The sequence below is a fragment of the Euleptes europaea genome, chromosome 2 (genome assembly GCF_029931775.1).
Source record: "Euleptes europaea isolate rEulEur1 chromosome 2, rEulEur1.hap1, whole genome shotgun sequence".
In the NCBI taxonomy this organism is placed as follows: domain Eukaryota; kingdom Metazoa; phylum Chordata; class Lepidosauria; order Squamata; family Sphaerodactylidae; genus Euleptes; species Euleptes europaea.
In genome coordinates this window covers 103,203,402-103,222,674 of record NC_079313.1, presented here as the reverse complement: position 1 = coordinate 103,222,674, position 19,273 = coordinate 103,203,402, and the positions used below count along the sequence as shown (strand labels likewise).

Genomic DNA, 19,273 nt, shown 5'->3' with positions numbered 1-19,273 from the left:
ATCACTATATAACCAAATGACGTGTAAATATTTCCTATGCCAATGTACAAAGATAAATTCTTGTACTACTTTGCATAATGATACTCCTACTTGCAAAGAGTTTCTCTCTTGGAGGTAAAGTATTACACTATGTTTAGAGTGGCTGTTTGAAAATAAAACATTCCTACCACTTTCTCTAAAGCAACAGCTTCGACTGACATTATAGGTCAACTTTTAACTACATGTGAGTTTCCTTACCTCTTTGTTATGCCTTCGTGCCCTTTGCCATTGACTCCATTTATAGGGACACAGCCTAAACATACACTTTGTATTTATTTACTTCATTTTATCCCCTGCCTTTCTCCCCAGTAAGGACCCAAAGTGGCTTCTCCTCTCCTCCATTTTATGCTCACATTAACCCTGTGATATTAGAAAAGAGCAAGAGTCCAGTAGCACCTTAAAGACTAACAAAAATATTTTCTGGCAGGGTATGAGCTTTCGTGAGCCACAGCTCAATTCTTCAGCAAGCTCATACCCTGCCAGAAAATATTTTTGTTAGTCTTTAAGGTGCTACTGGACTCTTGCTCTTTTCTACTACTGCAGACAGACTAACACGGCTACCCACTGTGAATTAACCCTGTGAGGCAGGCTAGGTCAACAGTGCGTGACTGGCCCAAGGTCAGCCAGCAAATTTCCATGGCAGAGGTGGGGATTGGAACCTGGGTATGACCCTCTAGCCATTACACCATGCTGGCTCTCAACTCCATGCTTCAGTTGCTGCATCTCCATCTTCTATTCACTGTAAAAGGTAACAGTAGTCCCCTGTGCAAGCACCGGGTCATTCCTGACCCATGGGGTGATGTCACATCCTGACATTTACTAGGCAGACTTTGTTTATGGGGTGGTTTGCCAGTGCCTTCCCTAGTCATCTTCCTTTTACTCCCAGCAAGCTGGGTACACATTTTACTGACCTCAGAAGGATGGAAGGCTGAGTCAACCTTGAGCCGGCTACCTGAAACCGACTTCCGCCGGGACCGAACTCAGGTCGTGAGCAGAGTTTTCGACTGCAGTACTGCAGCTTACCACTCTGCGCCACAGGGCTCTTCTATTCACTGAGGCCAAGTAAAACTGCTCCAACAGCTGGAGCCAGATTCATCACAATTACTGCTTTTTCTTTCCAACTAAGCACGGGGGGTTCTCCAAGATATATTCTGTTCAACACAATTTGCTGGTGCTTTTGCAGCCAGAGGTAGCAAAACCAAACCAAAATGGAGACAAGGTAACAATGCTTGCTCCTGATGATTATGGCTATGGCTGCACACATCTGATATTAACTAGGTTCGATCTGGTTTAGCATTTTTAATCAGCTTTTACTCACAGTCTTGCATGAAACCTACCTTTAGCTGATCTAGCTGAAGCTTGCTTGCATTCTCACACACAACCAGCACATTCTGAAGATCTACCGATGCCTCAATGTACTGGAGGCACAGCTGTTCAAGTCGTGACAGCTTGAAGTGAAGGGCCAATTTATACACATCCATAATAAGCAGTACATCTTGCACATGACCTGAACAACAAAAGCAAATCGATTCATTCAACATATTGCTAAGACGTTGACAGTCACTTCAGCATGAAGGGAAGAATGTTAAGATCCCCGATCCTAACACTGATTGCTTGCGCAGGGGCGGGTGTCTACTAACTAGTATTAATATCCTCTGAACGAAAGTCTGATCCCAAACTGACACTTTTTATGCAAGGTAACACCCTGGAGTGCAATAACATTCTATTAAAGAGAAAAGAAAGCAATGGGAATCAAGGATGTACCATTACAGATCATTTGGTCAAATAAAAAATTGTCACTTTTGGGACGTATATCAACAATCCAAATGAACATTTTACCAAGGATGCTTTTCTTATTCCAAAATTTGCCTATAATATCACATGTTAAATACTTTGATACCTGGAGGAAAGACGTATTAAATTTCATCTGGCAAGGGAAAAAACCGAGGATTGCTTATAAACATCTGGTGGACTCTAAAGTTAGAGGAGGTTTAGCACTACCTAACTTTCAACTTTATGCTGAAGCGGCCGCTTTAGTATGGCTAAAGGACTGGATGAATTTATCCAATTTGTGTTTGTTAGATCTTGAAGGTTTTAACAATATAAGTGGATGGCATGGCTATTTATGGTATGGTAAAATTAAGATACAAGCATCATTTCGTAATCATATAATCAGGTCCTCCTTATTTCATATATGGATGAGATATAAACATATTTTTGAACCAGTAACACCGATGTGGATATCATCTCAAGAAATGTTGACATTACGCCCACTTAGATTGGACAAATTTATCACCTACCAAGAGTTAATTAACTGGGAAGGAAAGAAAAGCTCACTAAAAGACTTTCAGTTACTTAAAGACGATTTACAATGGCTTCAATATCATCAAATTAAATCAGTATTTACACAAGATATGAAGAATGGATTCTCTAAAGAAAAATCATCTTTTCACAGGATGCTATTAGATAATAACAATCAACTGATTTCTAAAATGTATAATCTTCTTTTAACAATTTATTGTGAGCAGGAAATAATCAAACCAACAATGATTAATTGGGCTCAAACTGTGGGACATGATATTGCTCTAAACAAATGGGAAAGACTATGGGCGAAAGACCTGAAAGGAATAAATGCGCAGTCAATTCGAGAAAATATCTATAAAATGATGTATAGATGGCATTTAACGCCTAAGAAGATTGCAAAGATCTACAAACTGACATCCCCTAAATGTTGGAAATGTAATAAAGAAGTTGGTTCTTTTTATCATATGTGGTGGACTTGTGACAAAGCTAAGGATTTTTGAGATATGATTTATAACGAATTAAGACTAATAGTACAAAAAAACATACCCAAAACACCAGAAATGATGCTATTAAGTATGATACCTGATGATTTGTTAAAACACAGGACTTTTTTGATTTACGCAACTACAGCTGCAAGACTGCTTTATGCAGCAAAATGGAAAGGGGCAGACACTCCTGGGAAAAAAGACTGGACTATGAAAATGTTTGAACTGGTGGAAATGGCAAAACTTACAGCTATTTTAAATCAAAAAGACAATGTTCAATTTATGGGGGAATGGGAGGCGTGGATGAAATATTGTGAATATGAACTAGGACTGGGGAAAATGGAAGAATACCTTTTAATCTGATCTAGATGACATTGTTAACATAAAGAAATGTAATCAATTATATTGATAGTATAATGTGATTGAAACCTAATTGAGATATAAGAATAATTAAGATCAGACGATATCACGATGGGATAGAATACTTTATTAAGAGGCGGACGGAGGTGATGGGGAAGTCAATAAATTTTCCTTTATTTTTTATTTTTATTTAACACTTAAACAATTATAACAACATTACCTATGATTTAGTTTTTAATACTACGTATATTGTTGTTTGTTAACATGGAAAATTTATAATATAAAAACCAATAAAAAAATTTTTTTTTAAAAAGGATGTACCATTACAGGAGGAGATATTTGTGGCATTTCTAGTCCACATGACAAGAAGGGCCCAAGCTTCCTGGTGAAGTACCTGGCACAGACCACAACAGTCAATTAAGAGTGTAAAAGTCAACAATCTTTTTAGTTGTATAGCTTTTAAAAATACTGCTACTTGGTAAAACCAATCCATTTCCTATCCTACAAGCAGGGTGAACAATAGGGTCATGAATAATAGGGCACAGTCATGCTAATCCAGCTATACTCTTCTGAGAAGGCTATATCTCATATGCTGTCTCCTCCTTTTCCCCTTGACATTTGTTGCGCAACTGCCCCTTTCTCCCCCCATCCCCATGTAATGCAAAGGCACAAAGTCGTTCAAGCACCGCAATCCCAGGCAAGGAGGGAAAACATTGTAAAAAGCAATACTGGAGAATGTAAGAGTATTGTATAGCTGCTGTGCATGACCATACTGAGAAGAAGGAACAGTGCTGTCATTTTAGAAGCAGCAGAGAACTATAAAAATAGACCTACGTGTCTATTTTTAAATATAAATTTAACAGCTGGCAATTTCTATTTGTTCATAGTAGCCATAGTATGTCTGTGATGGTTGCCTCATGAATTGGCTGCTCTTGGGGGATTCCCTGTATACTTGCTATAAACGCTTCCTATGGCACGAGGGCAGGCTCTCGCTTCGTGAGCAGCTATCTCAGCAGATGGCTAAGGAATCCTGAAGCAGTATGTGCTGTATTTAATGTTTCAAAAACATTAGGGAAAAATGAATCATTGCCCAATATGTTGGTATGTTACTTATAGCATAGGCATGAATGGATTTAAATCTGTACTTGGCTTTGGAATTGTGAACACCTGGTATAAGTCAGACATCAGTACAGCTGCTTTAGAGTATTGCAAGTTGATGAGTATCAGCATGCTTGTGGATTTCGAGTACAACATGCCTGCCCATCATCTGAGATTATCTCTGGAAGTTAAGTCCCACCTTCAGAAGTTAGACAAGTGGTACCCAGCACTGGGATCTTTTCTAAGGTGACACCCAGTTATGGAATTTTCTCTCCAGAAATATTCACATGGTGTCTCGCTTACTAGCTTCCCAAGCACTGGATTGATTTAATTTGTTTACGGCCCTGCTGTTTTACTGCTTAGTTGGCATTTCAGCAATTTGGTCTTTTTCCATTGTCACTTATAGTTTTCAGCTTTTGTTAGCTGCCCTGAGGGCTATTTATTGGAGAGTATAGGTAGAATTATTAAAAAATAAAACACAAATAAAAGTAGCCATACAGGAAGAGGGTGATATAGTACAGAACATGTTACAGAAGGGACAAGTCTGCTGTCCTACCTCTGCGTGGGTATTTGATTTTGTCTGTATACAAGAACTGCATGAGCACCTCGAAGGGCTGGGCTTCAGCTTCCCGGATGGTTACCTCAAGCGGCGGCTGCAGGTGACACAGCTTAATGTTGCTGCCAGACATCTCTTTCTGGGGGGACTCTTGTCCTTCCTCATCAATCTCTTGGTTAGATTTCTGATTAGAACAGAAGGGAAAGTAAAATCTGCATAAAGCCGTACCTCCATATAGCACCTTCTAAACTCTATTAATTCACATGCCAAACCACATACATACAATCTCTAAGCAAGTCAACTTCTTTTTTATGTGGCATATGCTTGTTACTAAACCAAAACATATCCCCAAACCAAAGTCATATTGCTGACACAGGTATTTATCTAGGTTAACTAAAGTCAACCACTGCATATGAAGAGCTGCTAACTAGGTACTCAGAAATAATTTGTCACTTCTTCCTCCTCTCAGATAGAAGTGGTCATGTCATGTGAATTATTCTGTAGATAAACTCATCATTTCCAGTTTTGGTTTTCCAGATATGTTCCTCAGTGTGCACACGACCAACAATAATGACCACTATTAATTATTCCACAGAGGTAAACTGCAAGATCAGCCTAAAAGCTGTTTCCTTACTTTAATGATACTGCTCATACAGCCAATTCAGTTCTCAACAGTATCACACTAAGACTAAAAGAAAATATATATGTGTGTATAAATAATCAAGAATAATTTTTCATCATAATCAAGAAGAAGAGTTGGTTTTTATATGCCACTTAAGGAAGAATCAAACTGGCTTACAATCACCTTACCTTCCCCTCCCCACAACAGACATCTTGTGAGGTAGGTGGGGCTGAGAGAGCTCTAAGAAAGCTAGGACTAGTCCAAGGTCACCCAGCTGGCTTCATGTGTAGGAGCGGGGAAACCAACCCAGTTCACCAGATTAGGGCCTGCCGCTCATGTGTAGGAGTGGGGAATCAAACCCAGTTCTCAAATTAGAGTCCACCCCTCCAAACCACCGCTCTTAACAACTACACCACACTACACCACACAAATCTCAAATCATACCTGTTTCAACCTCTCTCTTGCCTGTGTAATTTTCTCTGGGGGAAAAAGTACAAATCATACCTGTTTCAACCTCTCTCTTGCCTGTGTAATTTTCTTCCTGAGCCACTTACAGCGAGCTGTGACAATGGCTATATGCCCTTGAACCCTTTCTTCCTTCTGTGGAGAAACAGAGCACAGTACTTAACACAGAAAGTTCTTTAGATATTCCTTGGGTTGGTAAGGCTGAGAGAGTATGACAGACCTAAGGTCACTCAACAAGCTTCCATTGCAGAGTGGGGACTCAAACCTAGTTATTCCAGATCTTAGTCCATCACACTAACCACACACATCATATTGACTTTCAATTTTTTGGAGATCCTTTCTGTTCCAGAAGCAGGATTTCACTTGGGGTTGCAGAGGGAGAGGGAGGTGCAAAAGTCAACTATTGGACAGAAATCCCTTCCATCTGCAGAAATCGTGCATGGGATCCAACCCTTTCATAAAATTTATCAAATACCTAAATTTTAAACTAAACTACCACACCACTGGCCAATTGTTGCTGTTCTGGGTGGGCGATATGGCTTACGCAGAATGGCCAGTACAAATTCAGCATGGTCTTAATTCAGTAATTAATACTACTGTATTAATAAACCATTAATACTATTGTACCAGCCATGTTCACAATTTACAAGCCTGACTAAAACATAATCTTGTTGATATCTTAAAGACTGTGAAACCAGAGATAGGAAAAATGAAAAGGGATGACACCGCGTAAAATTTATTTCTCCACTTCCACTCTTTTAAAATCACAGTACAGTAGGCAACTGTGATGAAATGACACTTCAACCACAGGCACGTATTTTGGTGGGTAAATTCAGGGTCTCAACTGAAGGGGGGAAAAGACAGAGCTGGGAATCAACTACTTATTGATGACACTGTAGTCCCAACCCCAGGACATCCTCATTCAGCAGTTTCACATGGATGTTAAACAACATAGGAGAGGAGATGGAATCTTTCAGAATCCCATAGGTGAAGAGGCCATAGGATAAAGCAGTCCACCAGAACCACCTTCTGGATTCTACCCACCAGTAAAGACTGGGCCTCCTTTGTAGTTCTACCTCAAGCTTGTATGGAGTAGGTGTAACAGATCTTTTCCTTACCAATGTCACCCCCAATATCTATTGAGATGAAGAATTCAGGACAATATACTATGACAAAAACGATGTTTTTATCAATGATTATAATTTTAAAAGGCTCAACCAGAAAGCAGTGAAAACTGCACGTGACTGGCATTATTTTTAATCACTTAAATTATATAAATAAAAACAAACAAAAAGCCAGTTTGTAACTTCTATTTCTCCCCCTTCTCATCACATCAGACAGGACTTAAGCAGGCAGTTTGAACTAAGTGTCTGTAGAGGTATGTATTTAAAACATCTGCTTCCCAACTTTCTGTCCCACAGTCTGCAAGGCAGTTTATAATATAAAATAAAATAATTAAAATAACATAGAAACAATACAAATACATACAATTAAAATTAAATTGAAATGGATCAACAGTTGTAGTAAAATACATGAACATTGTATCACTCAGAAAGGCAACTGAATGGAAAATAAAGTATTTATTTAGCAACTTAAAGGTAAATGACAGGTCCCCAAATAATGTTTTCTGGGAAGGTTGTTCCATAATTGAGGCACTTCCAAAGCATTCTCACTCACTGCCACCAACCTAATCTTAAAAAATAGAACCATCTGGACATCAATGGATGATCTCATTACTAAAAAGAAAGGTTAGCAATAACAGAACCACATCTTTTTAGCAGGCAGCAAGACAACTTCCTTCAAGACACTGTCCTTCAGTGTTACTCCTCTGATGATGCCTGCCACAACTGTTGGCGAAACGTCAGGAAAGAAAATACCAAGCCCACGGTTATACAGCCCGGATAACCTACAAGAACTAAAGACAACTTCTGTTTGGGTGTTTTAATTTGAACTACCCACCTCACCAAGGACAAACGCCAGGTCACTGAATTGTCTGTTTTCCCACAGTCTTCCATAGTCGTCATGTAAAGTGCATTTTGGATAACAGGAAAACTGAAACCAAGAATTAAAACTGTTGTACTATGGAACTGAAAAAGTCATGTTGCAGTCAGCTGTAACTTTGCACTGCCAGATAACAGAAGCACAGTTCTTAGAAGCAGTGATGGGGTTGTTCCAGTATATGGCAATCAGGTGTAGAAAAACACTCTGCAATATAACATTTGCATAGGCAGGAGTGGTGTGAAATATTGAAGCCTAATGCATACATGGAAAAAGTTATCTTCCCAATTTTTGTATTTTCTATATGTTTTGTAGTCTTTATATTTTTTGTATTTTTTTCTTTACATCTATCATTATGTATTAAAAATAAAAAATATTAATTTTCAAAAAAGAAAAAGTTCTCAACAGCCATACTGGTCTATGCCAGTAGAGATCTGGATGGCTGCTTGAAACACAACTGAATGGAACAACTCTAAATGTTTGTGTGAAGTACATATAATGCTAGTAATTTTCCTCACACATTAAAACAAGAGTAATGCCACTTTGGTAACAACAGATGAAACTGAACAGAGGCACTTGACAAAAACAGCTAGACACAGCAAGCTGCCTTAAAACAGCTCTATTCGAACAGCCACCCACAACACTTCTTGTGATTGCGAATCAGGCCTCTAAGCACTTCCACTCAAAGATCCATGATGAGATGCCACAGGCTTAGGTAGAAGGTTAGATCCACTGCTCATAATGTTCAGATGAGTCAGTCAGTTACAGCAGAAATGAACATGAAGTTCCTATCACACTTAAAAAGAGGCAGTGAGTACTACTGCTGTGAGCAACTCTGTCACCTGTGGAAGGTCCAGTCATGTAGGACAAGCTCATTCCAGCCTTATAAATCAAGCTCTAACACTCTCTTCTGTGGGGCTTTCCACACGAAGCGGAATTTGACACACTCATAACACAATTTTCACGATCACAGGACAATGCTTCAAAAAAGTTCTTTAAGAACAGTGTTCAAAATACTGTTATAATTTCTGGATTTATTTTGATTAACCCTTTTCACTGCAATGCAGCACCAAGCAGAACTTTAAAAAGGCAAGTGTTCAAGTTTTAGCAACAAGGTTTTGTCACATAACTGTTTTTAACAGTGTGAATTGGTTTTTAACTTGTTGCTGGATGCTTAGGGTGCCTCCGTCCTTGTGGCATTCACTATTTTGTTAGCTGACTTCACTCAGACGAGATAAGGTGGGTCATAAATATTTTAAAGAAACGAGTAAATACAAATATTTAAATCTACAACGTTTTAAAATACCAAACTTTTAGCTTACCTGAAATCTATACATTTCTCCACTTCTAATGTTATTGTCCACTGTCCCGCCAAAGATGTACATCGCATCACAGATGACAGCTGCAGCATGGAAGAGCCGTCCAGTGGGCAACTAGAAATCAAAAGGAAAGAACACTAAAACTAAAATTACATCCACCAAATAAAGGGAAATATGTTGTGTTCTCTTCTTTCCTCCCTTAGTGATTGTTAACACTGATCCAGAAAAATGACAGGCTTTGTGCCTAGAGAGAAAAAAATTACTCCAGTGCTTTGCATCTAGAAAATGACACAAGGAATAATTTTATCCAAGTGCAGAAATCTACAAAACATAACCATAACTTTAGATAGTAATTTTAAAAAAGAAAACAGCAGAGAAAAAAGAACAGGTGACCCAATGTAAGCAAGGATAGTCCCTTCATATTCTCTCTTGAGCACATCTATCAAAGGTAAGGGAGAATCTGGTCATCCTGTCTTTCTTTGCCTAAGAAAATTAAGCAACACAAAGAGTGACAGAGCTGCTCTCGATCAAGACACACAGTGCAATCCTAAGGAGAGTTATTGAAGTCTAAGCCCATTCATTTCACTGAGCTTAGACTGGAATAACTCTGCATAGGATTGCACTGACAATCCACCTGTTTGTCCAGACCAACTCATGCAAAAGCAATCTATTATATTATAGATTATATGAAACAGTATCCACACATGCTCCTCCACCCACGTAAATACATGAAACTGCCTTTTTTGTTTTCATGTATAACAGATAAGTGATATTTGAAAGGAAATGAAGAATTACTCAAAGTCTACACTCTTTACCTCACTGTCTGGACTGGGGTGGATAACTTCCCAGGTCTGAGAGTCCACATCATAACAGTGAAGTTCATTAGGCAACGTGTTGTCTGCAGCCCCACCGAACACATAAAGATGGCGATCAAAGGCAACCATTGTGTGACCATATCTCCGCTGTGGAGGGGGAGGGGAGCCCCGCAGTAAATGCTCAGTAGGAATTCGAGTCCAACTAACACAGAAAATGAATAGCCACAAATGAGTTTTCAGTTACTCAACACAAATGTACAAATCAGAATATATCCAACTATATAAATACTGTCGAAGGCTTTCAGGGTCAGAGTTCATCGGTTCTTGTAGGTTATCCGGGCTGTGTGACCGTGGTCTTGGTATTTTCTTTCCTGACGTTTCACCAGCAGCTGTGGCAGGCATCTTCAGAGGAGTAACACTGAAGGACAGTGTCTCTCAGTGTCCTTCAGTGTTACTCCTCTGAAGATGCCTGCCACAGCTGCTGGCGAAACGTCAGGAAAGAAAATACCAAGACCACGGTCACACAGCCCGGATAACCTACAAGAACCTATATAAATACTCCTTACATACATGGGCTGCAAGAAGCAGTTTCATTCATCATCTCTATGATTTGTGCAGATAAAGTACTTTAATTTTTTTTAGTTAAAACTATAATTTTCATACAATATTTTATGCCCCTTCTACATTGGATGAATTGGTACAACAGGTTTTGTAAACAAAGTAAAGTAGATATTGCAATATATGGGAAACAACTGCAAGACCTTTTCTGGTCTAGTCTGCTGACTACAGTAGATGCATATGAGATACATGGCATACACTGCAGCAGCATGAACAACCAGCAATAATACTACAACTTATTGCTGTAGCCTGCTCTCCCCATCTTTTCACATTTTTTAGAATTTCATTGTTTTTTCTACTAAATTTTAAAAGTTTCCTGGCCACCTTATGAAAATCATATTAACAGTGCAATCCTGAAGGGGGGCCCAAATGGCCTTAGGAGCCAACATGACCCCTGCGCCAGCGTTAGTTTCACTTGCGCCTGCTAAATGGGCACTAACACTGGTGCAGAGCCGCTGGTGCTGGGGAGCCATGCGGCAGTACCACGCACGGGTGCAGCTATGGTGGCAGTATTTCTCCGGTGCAAGGACTTGTGCTGGCACCAAAGGCGGCGTTCCCGGGTAAGGGCTGACTTTAGTCAGCTCCCTGAGCCCTTTCACCCAAGGTATGCCCCTTTTGCCGGCGCGGACTTGTGCTTGCAAAAATGGTGGCACAGCCCTATGAAACTGCATGGAGCAATATCACAGGGTTTGAAGAAAATTACATTTTCGGAGGCGGTATGGCTGCACTGTCTCCAGACCTGCCGCAACTACCCTCCCTTAGGATTGCGCTGCCCGTATTTCAAACTATTGTGGGGTTAATTTTTTGCCATTTATCAACAATTTTGTTTTGCTTAATTATTTCTGGCACACACATTTTTTCCTTGAATTCAAACTGAAAGAGATTATTGGTGATCTTTGCTCCGCTCTGGCCAGAAAACACAAACATCTTCTCTTTGCAAACAGCTACAGGAAAATTACAGCATGAAGGAGGAATCTCGCCACTCTGTTTAATCTGAAAAGCAGCAATAAAAAAATTACAAAAATTTCATTTTGAAAGGCAAAAAACCTAGACATGCACTTGTGGATAGGTGAAAAATTGCTAATTTCAATCTAAATTTGAAATCCATTGCATCTTGTCCATATTACCTGAATCCATACCAAGACCATGCTCTTACCAAACCACACAATTAGAAATGTGCCCAAACTCTTAGTTAACCAATATCTTATTTTATTTACAGTACAACTCACCTAGAATACTAGTAGCTTTATTTAATTTACATTATTTATATGCCACCGTTCTCCCCAATGAGGAACCAAAGCAGCTTACATCTTTCTCCTCTCCTCTATTCTAGCCTCACAACAGCCCTGTAAATTAGGTTAATTAGGTTAATTGGGCTAATGTTTCTTAAAGTGCAGCACCACATGACCTTTGAAACATGAGAGGGTTTGAAAACATCTTGTGATTTACCGTAGGGACCTGCTACTGAGGTTACAAAGCCCCCCAAATCCTCCCATAAGCACAAACATGGCTGAAGGAACTCAATGAATCCTGGCCTTTGACTACAAATAGGAATGGAATAATCATTATATAATAGGAGCCCTCCAAGTAGTAAAGATCTTACCAGTCAATATTTCACTGGTAAGAAGCTTCTCTTTAATTTTTTTTTAATTACCCAAATATTTCTTACTTTATCAAGTAAAACTGGTTAATAACCCCTGCAAGAACCAGGGAATTTTGTTTGACTACATTTCTAGATCAAATACGGTACATACTATAGAAGGTTGCATTTTAAAAACAAATACATCAGGCTACTCTTACCTCTTCCCAGCAAGTTAACTCTCTGTCTTGTAAACTAATGGTCCACATGTCATTTAACCTAGTAAAGCAAAAAAGGACAACACATTAAAAATATTTTGGATTTTTATAACAGCCAACCAGGAATCACACTGCAATCCATATACGCAAGAAGACTTCTTCCCACTGGTAAATGAATGAATGCTGATCTCAAGATTACACACATCTGTATGCAAAATCCCCCCCTTTCCCTCTCCACAAAAAAGAAGCAAGGAAAATGATTAATCTTTTTCCTGCCTGTCATTTCCCCTCTCCAAATAATGCTACCCCCCACTGCTTCCTCCCCATGAGATTCCAAACACATCATACCACAAATGCAACAAGCAAGCTATGTAAAAGAGACTGCCCCCAAAAGTAGGGCTACTGTGGGAAGTTCTTATGCATTGCTCTCTACGAAGTGAAAAACGTATCCAGTAAGACAATAAATATCCACAAAACAGCTCTACAGATTTTTTTTTTACTACTGCACTCTTTTGTTGTATTTCCTTGCCAAAGATTTGCCTCTAAATCTTCACCATAGAAAACTGGCCTACACCCTTCTCCAAGGAAGCATGTGAGATAATCCACTCATCTCTGCTTTCCATACTGACAAAGCGAGTTGCAGATGAAACAGAAAGATGTGTCCATGTCCACTCCCAAAGAACTTCAAGTTCCTCCGAAAGAGTTCCCCCCCCGATAAAAGAGACGTGCAAGGCCACGAGTATCTGAGATTATCTCCATTACAAACTAGTTCAAAATGATCTTCTTGAAAACAGCTCTCTAGTGTCAGCTCTATATTTTGTGTTCGCAAGGTAAAATTGACAGATTTTAGATACATATCTATCTGACATTCTATGTTAAAAATTCCTGCACTTAAGCTATCAGAACAGTGGAGAAAATTAGCAGCCAATACCTGTGTTCTAAAATTTATTAGAGCTGCCCTCTCAATGCATGCTGGAGTGCAAAAACTGTGTTATCTTTTCCCCAGTGAACTCTTTTAAACTTGGGTTGATTTTGTGCTTTTCCACATTCATTTCAGCTACTTAATAAATGATAAACATTTTAAATTAAGTACTTCTGGAGTTTCTAAATGTCATCATGGTCTGATATTGAACTAAAAAAACGACTAAGATGATCGGGAGAACTGTAATCTCCATTACCAAACCAAATGCTATATTTATAGGACTCAAGATGTATTGAGAGAATGGGGGTAGGTGGGTATTATAACAATTTATATTTTCCTCTCTAAGAAAAACACTTATGTTGTATTTAACAAACCTGAAATTTTAGTTTTGACAACAGCAAAGCAATTAGGATAATAACCACAAGAAAGCTACCTACCGTGCATTCCCATCATATCCTGCAAAGATCCACAGTTTATCACTATACACTGTTGCACCATGAGCTGACCGAGCAACTGGCAGCCTGAAACAAGAACAGACCAACCAATCACCTCACTTGATGATGGACATTTCTTTACCGGCTTATTACATTGATATCCAAACTTTCTTCCATCATGAAACTCAAAACAATGCATACTGAATAACCAAGGAATTTTTTCATCCAGGTTCAACCAGATCAGTACCTCTTTAACTTTAATAAAGTCATTCCATATCATGAACACACCCTGGTTGCCTTCCAACCATACCAATTTTTTACCGCTAACAACTCAACATTCTGTACTTCTTGGAGCACACTCAGTCCTCATCAAGCCACTGTGAGGAGAAAGCAGTGTCATCAACATTTGATAGCGACTGGTTTAACAGCTGAGAACAGGATATGGCAAAAGGTCTGGACGATCATATAAACAGTTACTACCAGGATGCCGTTTTAATCCATCTCTTTTCTTTAAAAAGGTTTATGTTCTTACCTTCCTTCAATCTTCCATTCAGTCCACTGACCAGTTGCAAGCTTATATTCAAAAAGATCATTTTTGTTCTTCAAATTGGAATTGGAATAAATGTCTCCAGTGTAGCCACCTGGATAACAACAGCAGAACATGGGATATTTGGCAGAATTCAGAGGGAAAAGGAAGTTCTATTTTTTGCACCTATAAAATGGAGCAGGTAGAACAGCCACTGATCAAACTCCAAGACATGTTCTCCAACTGGCACCTCTAGGTGCAGTCAAAAAGATGCACTTCACTTTCAATATTTGCAGGGAGCAGATCACCAAGACAAGGTTCCCCCAAGCCCTACATGCCAGAAGCCACCGGGCAGGAATCAAAGCAACGCTTCTTTGCTAGCCACCCAGCTCAGCCTTGGATTAATCAAGCTGGGAGCTGGAGACTCTGAATATCATGAATGCTCAAAGCCCTAGTGAGTGGGAAAGGTGCAAACTTGCTTAGACTTCCTAGGGGAATCATACATTTTACTGAAGGCAATTTGTGGGTACTCCAATATGAACTGACTCAAGGCCTTGAATAACACTATTTTCTATACAGATTATTAGTAGGTAAACAAGCTGGGTGTCTGCAAGGAGTCATGGAATTCCTAAATAATTAGGAAACCCCCACCACAGGATAAGGAGCAGGCCAATTACTCCATATCCCTCTGATTTTCTTCTCTCAACTGACTCCTGCTCTCAGCATTTTAAAAGAAATGAGATGCTTGCTCCATATCAGATTTGCCCTGATCCAGAATTTCTTCTCAGGATGCCATAACATTTCAAAGTATTGAGCTGGCAAATTACTCTATCTCTCTGTTTCTTGCCCCCCCCCCTTTAACCGATGCTCAAGGGCCCTCAGTGTTCTGAGCTTTCTAAAGCAGGCACAGTCCTCATAAGGACAATGTGGTATGTTGCATTGGGGGTGGTGTAATCCTTTTTTGTTATTTTAAATTATGAAGCAGTATTTTTCTGCATCTTGGGAGCCGCTCAAATAAACAGAAACGTTTACATTGTCTATGACTAGCACTGTTTTTCCACCCCACTGATAGGCACACACCCATCAAATCTGACATCAGAAGGCACAATATTAAAATAATAATGAATGACAATAATAGTGTTCTCTAACTGGAACCTTTCTGTCACTGAAGGTGACAAATCTTACACTGTTCGGGTTATGTTTGATGGGGACTCTTGCACAGTCTGGTAGGACATTGAAGATATTCTTTGAAAATTAGGTAGCTTTCTGATAACTTACCAAATACAAACATGCTGCTTCCATAGACCACTGCTGAATGATGATACCTGGGTGCTGGAGGGGTCCCTGTAGTAAAAGCCCTGTGTAGTAGTTATAATATTTTATTTGTAGGGACACAAATATTGCTATTTGGGTGAGGTTTTTTTAAATAGTATTTTCCACTATTCTATTGGTCCTACTATTCTTGACTAAGGAGTAAGTTACGCACTATTTCAGGCATATACAACCTACAGACATCTTGAATATTTTGTATGAGCCCATGTTGCAATAGTAGACATGCAGAGTGCATCAGTGTTACAAAAAACAAATCAAAGGAGCTAACAAGAAAATATATGATACAAATAGCAGACCAGCAGAAAGGGCTTCACTGTTTCTCCCTGCAGCAGAGTGGCTACCCACTGAAGGAAGAATTTGGTGGCAGCCAGGACAATCAGGCCAGTAGAAAGACCTTGCTTTCTGCCTTTCTGCTAAACAGCAAAATGACTGGCTGCTCCCAGCTCTGGAGCTCAGCAGAAGGAAATTATTTCCATTGGCTTGCCTGCTGATGTTTAAAAGGGGGGGATTTCAATACCGTTGTTCTGTTTCCCAATAAATCTTAACATATATAGGTACTGAAAACCCTATTTTACCTGCACCAAGAACAGTCCTTCACATCAAATCTCAACAGGTCATTCAACATTGTTTTTCTACAGGAGAAAGTAAAGAAGACACGTTATATTCAGCTACAATATGAACACAGATTTATTTACAAGTTTTCTTACAGGCACTAAAGTGCATCTTGCCTTTAATGAAGACAAGTGACAGAGAGTGAAAGGAAATGTTTTGAAACCAGAATGAAAGACAGCTAAAACCTTAATTCACATTGGCTATAGTATTTGTATAAGGTATATGTATGTCTTAATACACATACACACCGACAATTATGTTGATTTGTTCCAAGATTAAACATTTACCTTCGTTGAAATGGTATTATTATTGATTTATTGGCCTCACACTGGTTGTCAATATTAGTGAACAAATATCTGCCATCTCTCTGTACAGATTCAATTTAAAAACATACCCTTTGCCAGTAACTCCATCATCTGCTTCAAGTCTATCATGAAGGTCTAATGTCTTATTAACATCATTTTCTGCTAGAACTTTCTCCACCAGCATCTGAACTTCACAGGAGTGGGTCAAGAGACAGTTATTTTGTTTACAGACCAGCTTTCCTGTTTCTTTTTTAATATCTTATTACAGCAGTAACAATGACAGCTGCTCACAGACCATTTGAAAATCTAAGAGTTATCAGTGTAATGATTTGACAGCATGTCTCCTTCTCCCCACTGAGGAGAAACTAATAGAAAAGTCCTTATTCTGTCAGATTCAGAAAACCTTTGTGGAATAAAGATATTTTGAGTTTTTTGTTAAATGTGTTTTAAGCCATTTGCAAGCTAATAAAAAAGAAATAAAATATCCAGCTTCCTTAGATCCGTATTGCAGACAAGTGTGGGTACAAGGGTGAACAACCCATTATACCCATTTTTCAGGATGGGGGGCCGAGGCAATGAGACTGTAATGCAGCCTAATGGTAATAACTGCATATTTTAGACTGGAGTAGATGTGGTGAGAATTTTTATATTAAACATTAGTTTGGCTTAAGAAGAACCATCTTTATACCTTAATATTATAACCTGTAGCTTAGAAACCACATACAGGCCTGACTATGGCTTTCAAGGGGGGAGACCTTCCGCTGACCCCAGCTTCAACTAGGCCCCTGACCTTAAAAGGTACAGGAGATTGCATTGCTAAGAGTTAGTCAACCAAAGCACATTAGGTGCCCCAAATCATGTTTAGGGATAGCAAGGTCATTTAGACAGGCAGCAAGTTGTCTGCTTACACAGGGGGGAAATTATTTTTGTACACGGGCTGACTGACGAACAAACAGTTGTCAGGGACTCTGGATATGAGAAACTTATTTTGGAACAGGATATTTTCCAAACAAGATTAGGCATGATTTGTGAAAACCCATCTCCTGAAGAATTTGAAAGGAGGTGTCCGGTTGGGACCCCCTTCTCACGGTTTAGCCTATAAAAGGCTAGTCCAGTTGTCCAGTCCTTTGTCCTTCTCAAGGAGAGACCAGGCTCCACAATTTGTGGTTGCCATCTCTGTCTCTTCTTTGGAAAGACCCAGAGTACTCTGTTAGCTGTTTGTTGTCTGTCAACTTGTATGTGGGATTGTTAAACTCTGTCATATATATTTAGTCAAATATTTGCTTCTTTCTTTGCCTTATATTCTCTTGTAAGTCCAAATAAAACTGCATGGTTTACTGATATATGTTTGGTGTGCTGTTTAAAAGATATCTTGTGAGCGTCTATCTTTTCTATCACATTCTCTGAGTTTTGCTTGTGGTAAGTGAGCAGGCAGAGAAACCAGTCACAAAGAACCAAGAAGGGGGGAAGGGGAATTCCCCCCACAGTAGAGAAGTGATAAGGCTGAAAAAAAGTAAGATCTGAAATACCACTTTATTCCCCAAATTGCCAGTGCTGAGGATCAAATTGAAGGGGCTTTAGCCACCCTTGCTCTAACAACTTGTGCTTTAAGATCACTCCAAGATCAGTGAAGATCGAAGCAATACCACAATCTAGGGAGAGGCAGACTGTTACTCCTTTTCTTCAGTTTCTCAACTGTCAGAACTGAATCCTCACTTTCAGCAAAAATCAAAACTAGAGGCTGACATCAGTTATTAATAAGAACATAAGAAAGGCCCTGCTGGATCAGACCAAGGCCCATCAAGTCCAGCAGTCTGTTCACACAGTGGCCAACCAGGTGCGTTTAGGAAGCCACAAACAAGACGACTGCAGCAGCACCATCCTACGTGTGTTCCACCGCACCCAAAATAATAGGCATGCTCCTCTGATACTAGAGAGAATAGGTATGCATCATGACCAGTATCCATTCTAACTAATAGTCATGAATACCCCTCTCCTCCATGAATATGTCTACTCCCCGCTTAAAGCCCTCCAAGCTGGCAGCCATCACCACATCCTGGGGCAGGGAGTTCCACATTTTAACTATGCGTTGTGTGAAAAAATATTTCCTTTTATCTGTTTTGAATCTCTCACTCTCCAGCTTTAGCAGATGACCCCGTGTTCTAGTATTATGGGAGAGGGAGAAAAACTTCTCCCTGTCCACTCTCTCCAAACCATGCATAATTTTATAGACCTCTATCATGTCTCCCCTCAGCCGCCTTCTTTCCAAGCTAAACAGCCCTAAGCGTCCTAACCGCTCCCCATAGGACACTTGCTCTAGTCCCCTGATCATTTTGGTTGCTCTTTTCTGCACCTTCTCAAGCTCTGTAATATCCTTTTTTAGGTGTGGTGACCAGAACTGTACACAGTATTCCAAGTGTGGTCTCACCATAGATTTGTACAAGGGCAGTATGATATCAGCAGTTTTATTCTCTGTTCCTCGTCTAATTATGGCCAGCATGGAATTTGCCTTTTTTACAGCAGCCACACACTGGGTTGACATCTTCATTGAGCTATCCACCACCACCTCAAGATCCCTTTCTTGGTCTGTCGCTGCCAGCACAGATCCCATCAGTGTATATGTGAAGTTGGGATTTTTTGCCCCAATATGCATCACTTTACACTTG

General features: G+C 39.6%; 1 protein-coding gene across 2 annotated transcripts in view; it reads right to left on the bottom strand.

Moving 5' to 3' along the window:
- The window catches only part of LZTR1 (leucine zipper like post translational regulator 1), a 36,238-nt gene that overhangs the window by 14,344 nt on the left and 2,621 nt on the right, over nucleotides 1-19,273 (bottom strand). For both annotated transcript variants that reach the window (XM_056867493.1, XM_056867494.1), the window contains exons 3-14: nucleotides 16,266-16,322; nucleotides 15,637-15,716; nucleotides 14,365-14,473; nucleotides 13,836-13,919; nucleotides 12,480-12,537; nucleotides 11,533-11,672; nucleotides 10,062-10,263; nucleotides 9,250-9,360; nucleotides 7,889-7,981; nucleotides 5,969-6,064; nucleotides 4,843-5,026; nucleotides 1,377-1,546 (exon numbers count right to left, since the gene is read on the bottom strand). In XM_056867493.1, the coding sequence (XP_056723471.1) occupies nucleotides 1,377-1,546; nucleotides 4,843-5,026; nucleotides 5,969-6,064; nucleotides 7,889-7,981; nucleotides 9,250-9,360; nucleotides 10,062-10,263; nucleotides 11,533-11,672; nucleotides 12,480-12,537; nucleotides 13,836-13,919; nucleotides 14,365-14,473; nucleotides 15,637-15,716; nucleotides 16,266-16,322 (1,384 nt within the window). The remainder of the gene's footprint in view (nucleotides 1-1,376; nucleotides 1,547-4,842; nucleotides 5,027-5,968; nucleotides 6,065-7,888; nucleotides 7,982-9,249; nucleotides 9,361-10,061; nucleotides 10,264-11,532; nucleotides 11,673-12,479; nucleotides 12,538-13,835; nucleotides 13,920-14,364; nucleotides 14,474-15,636; nucleotides 15,717-16,265; nucleotides 16,323-19,273) is intronic.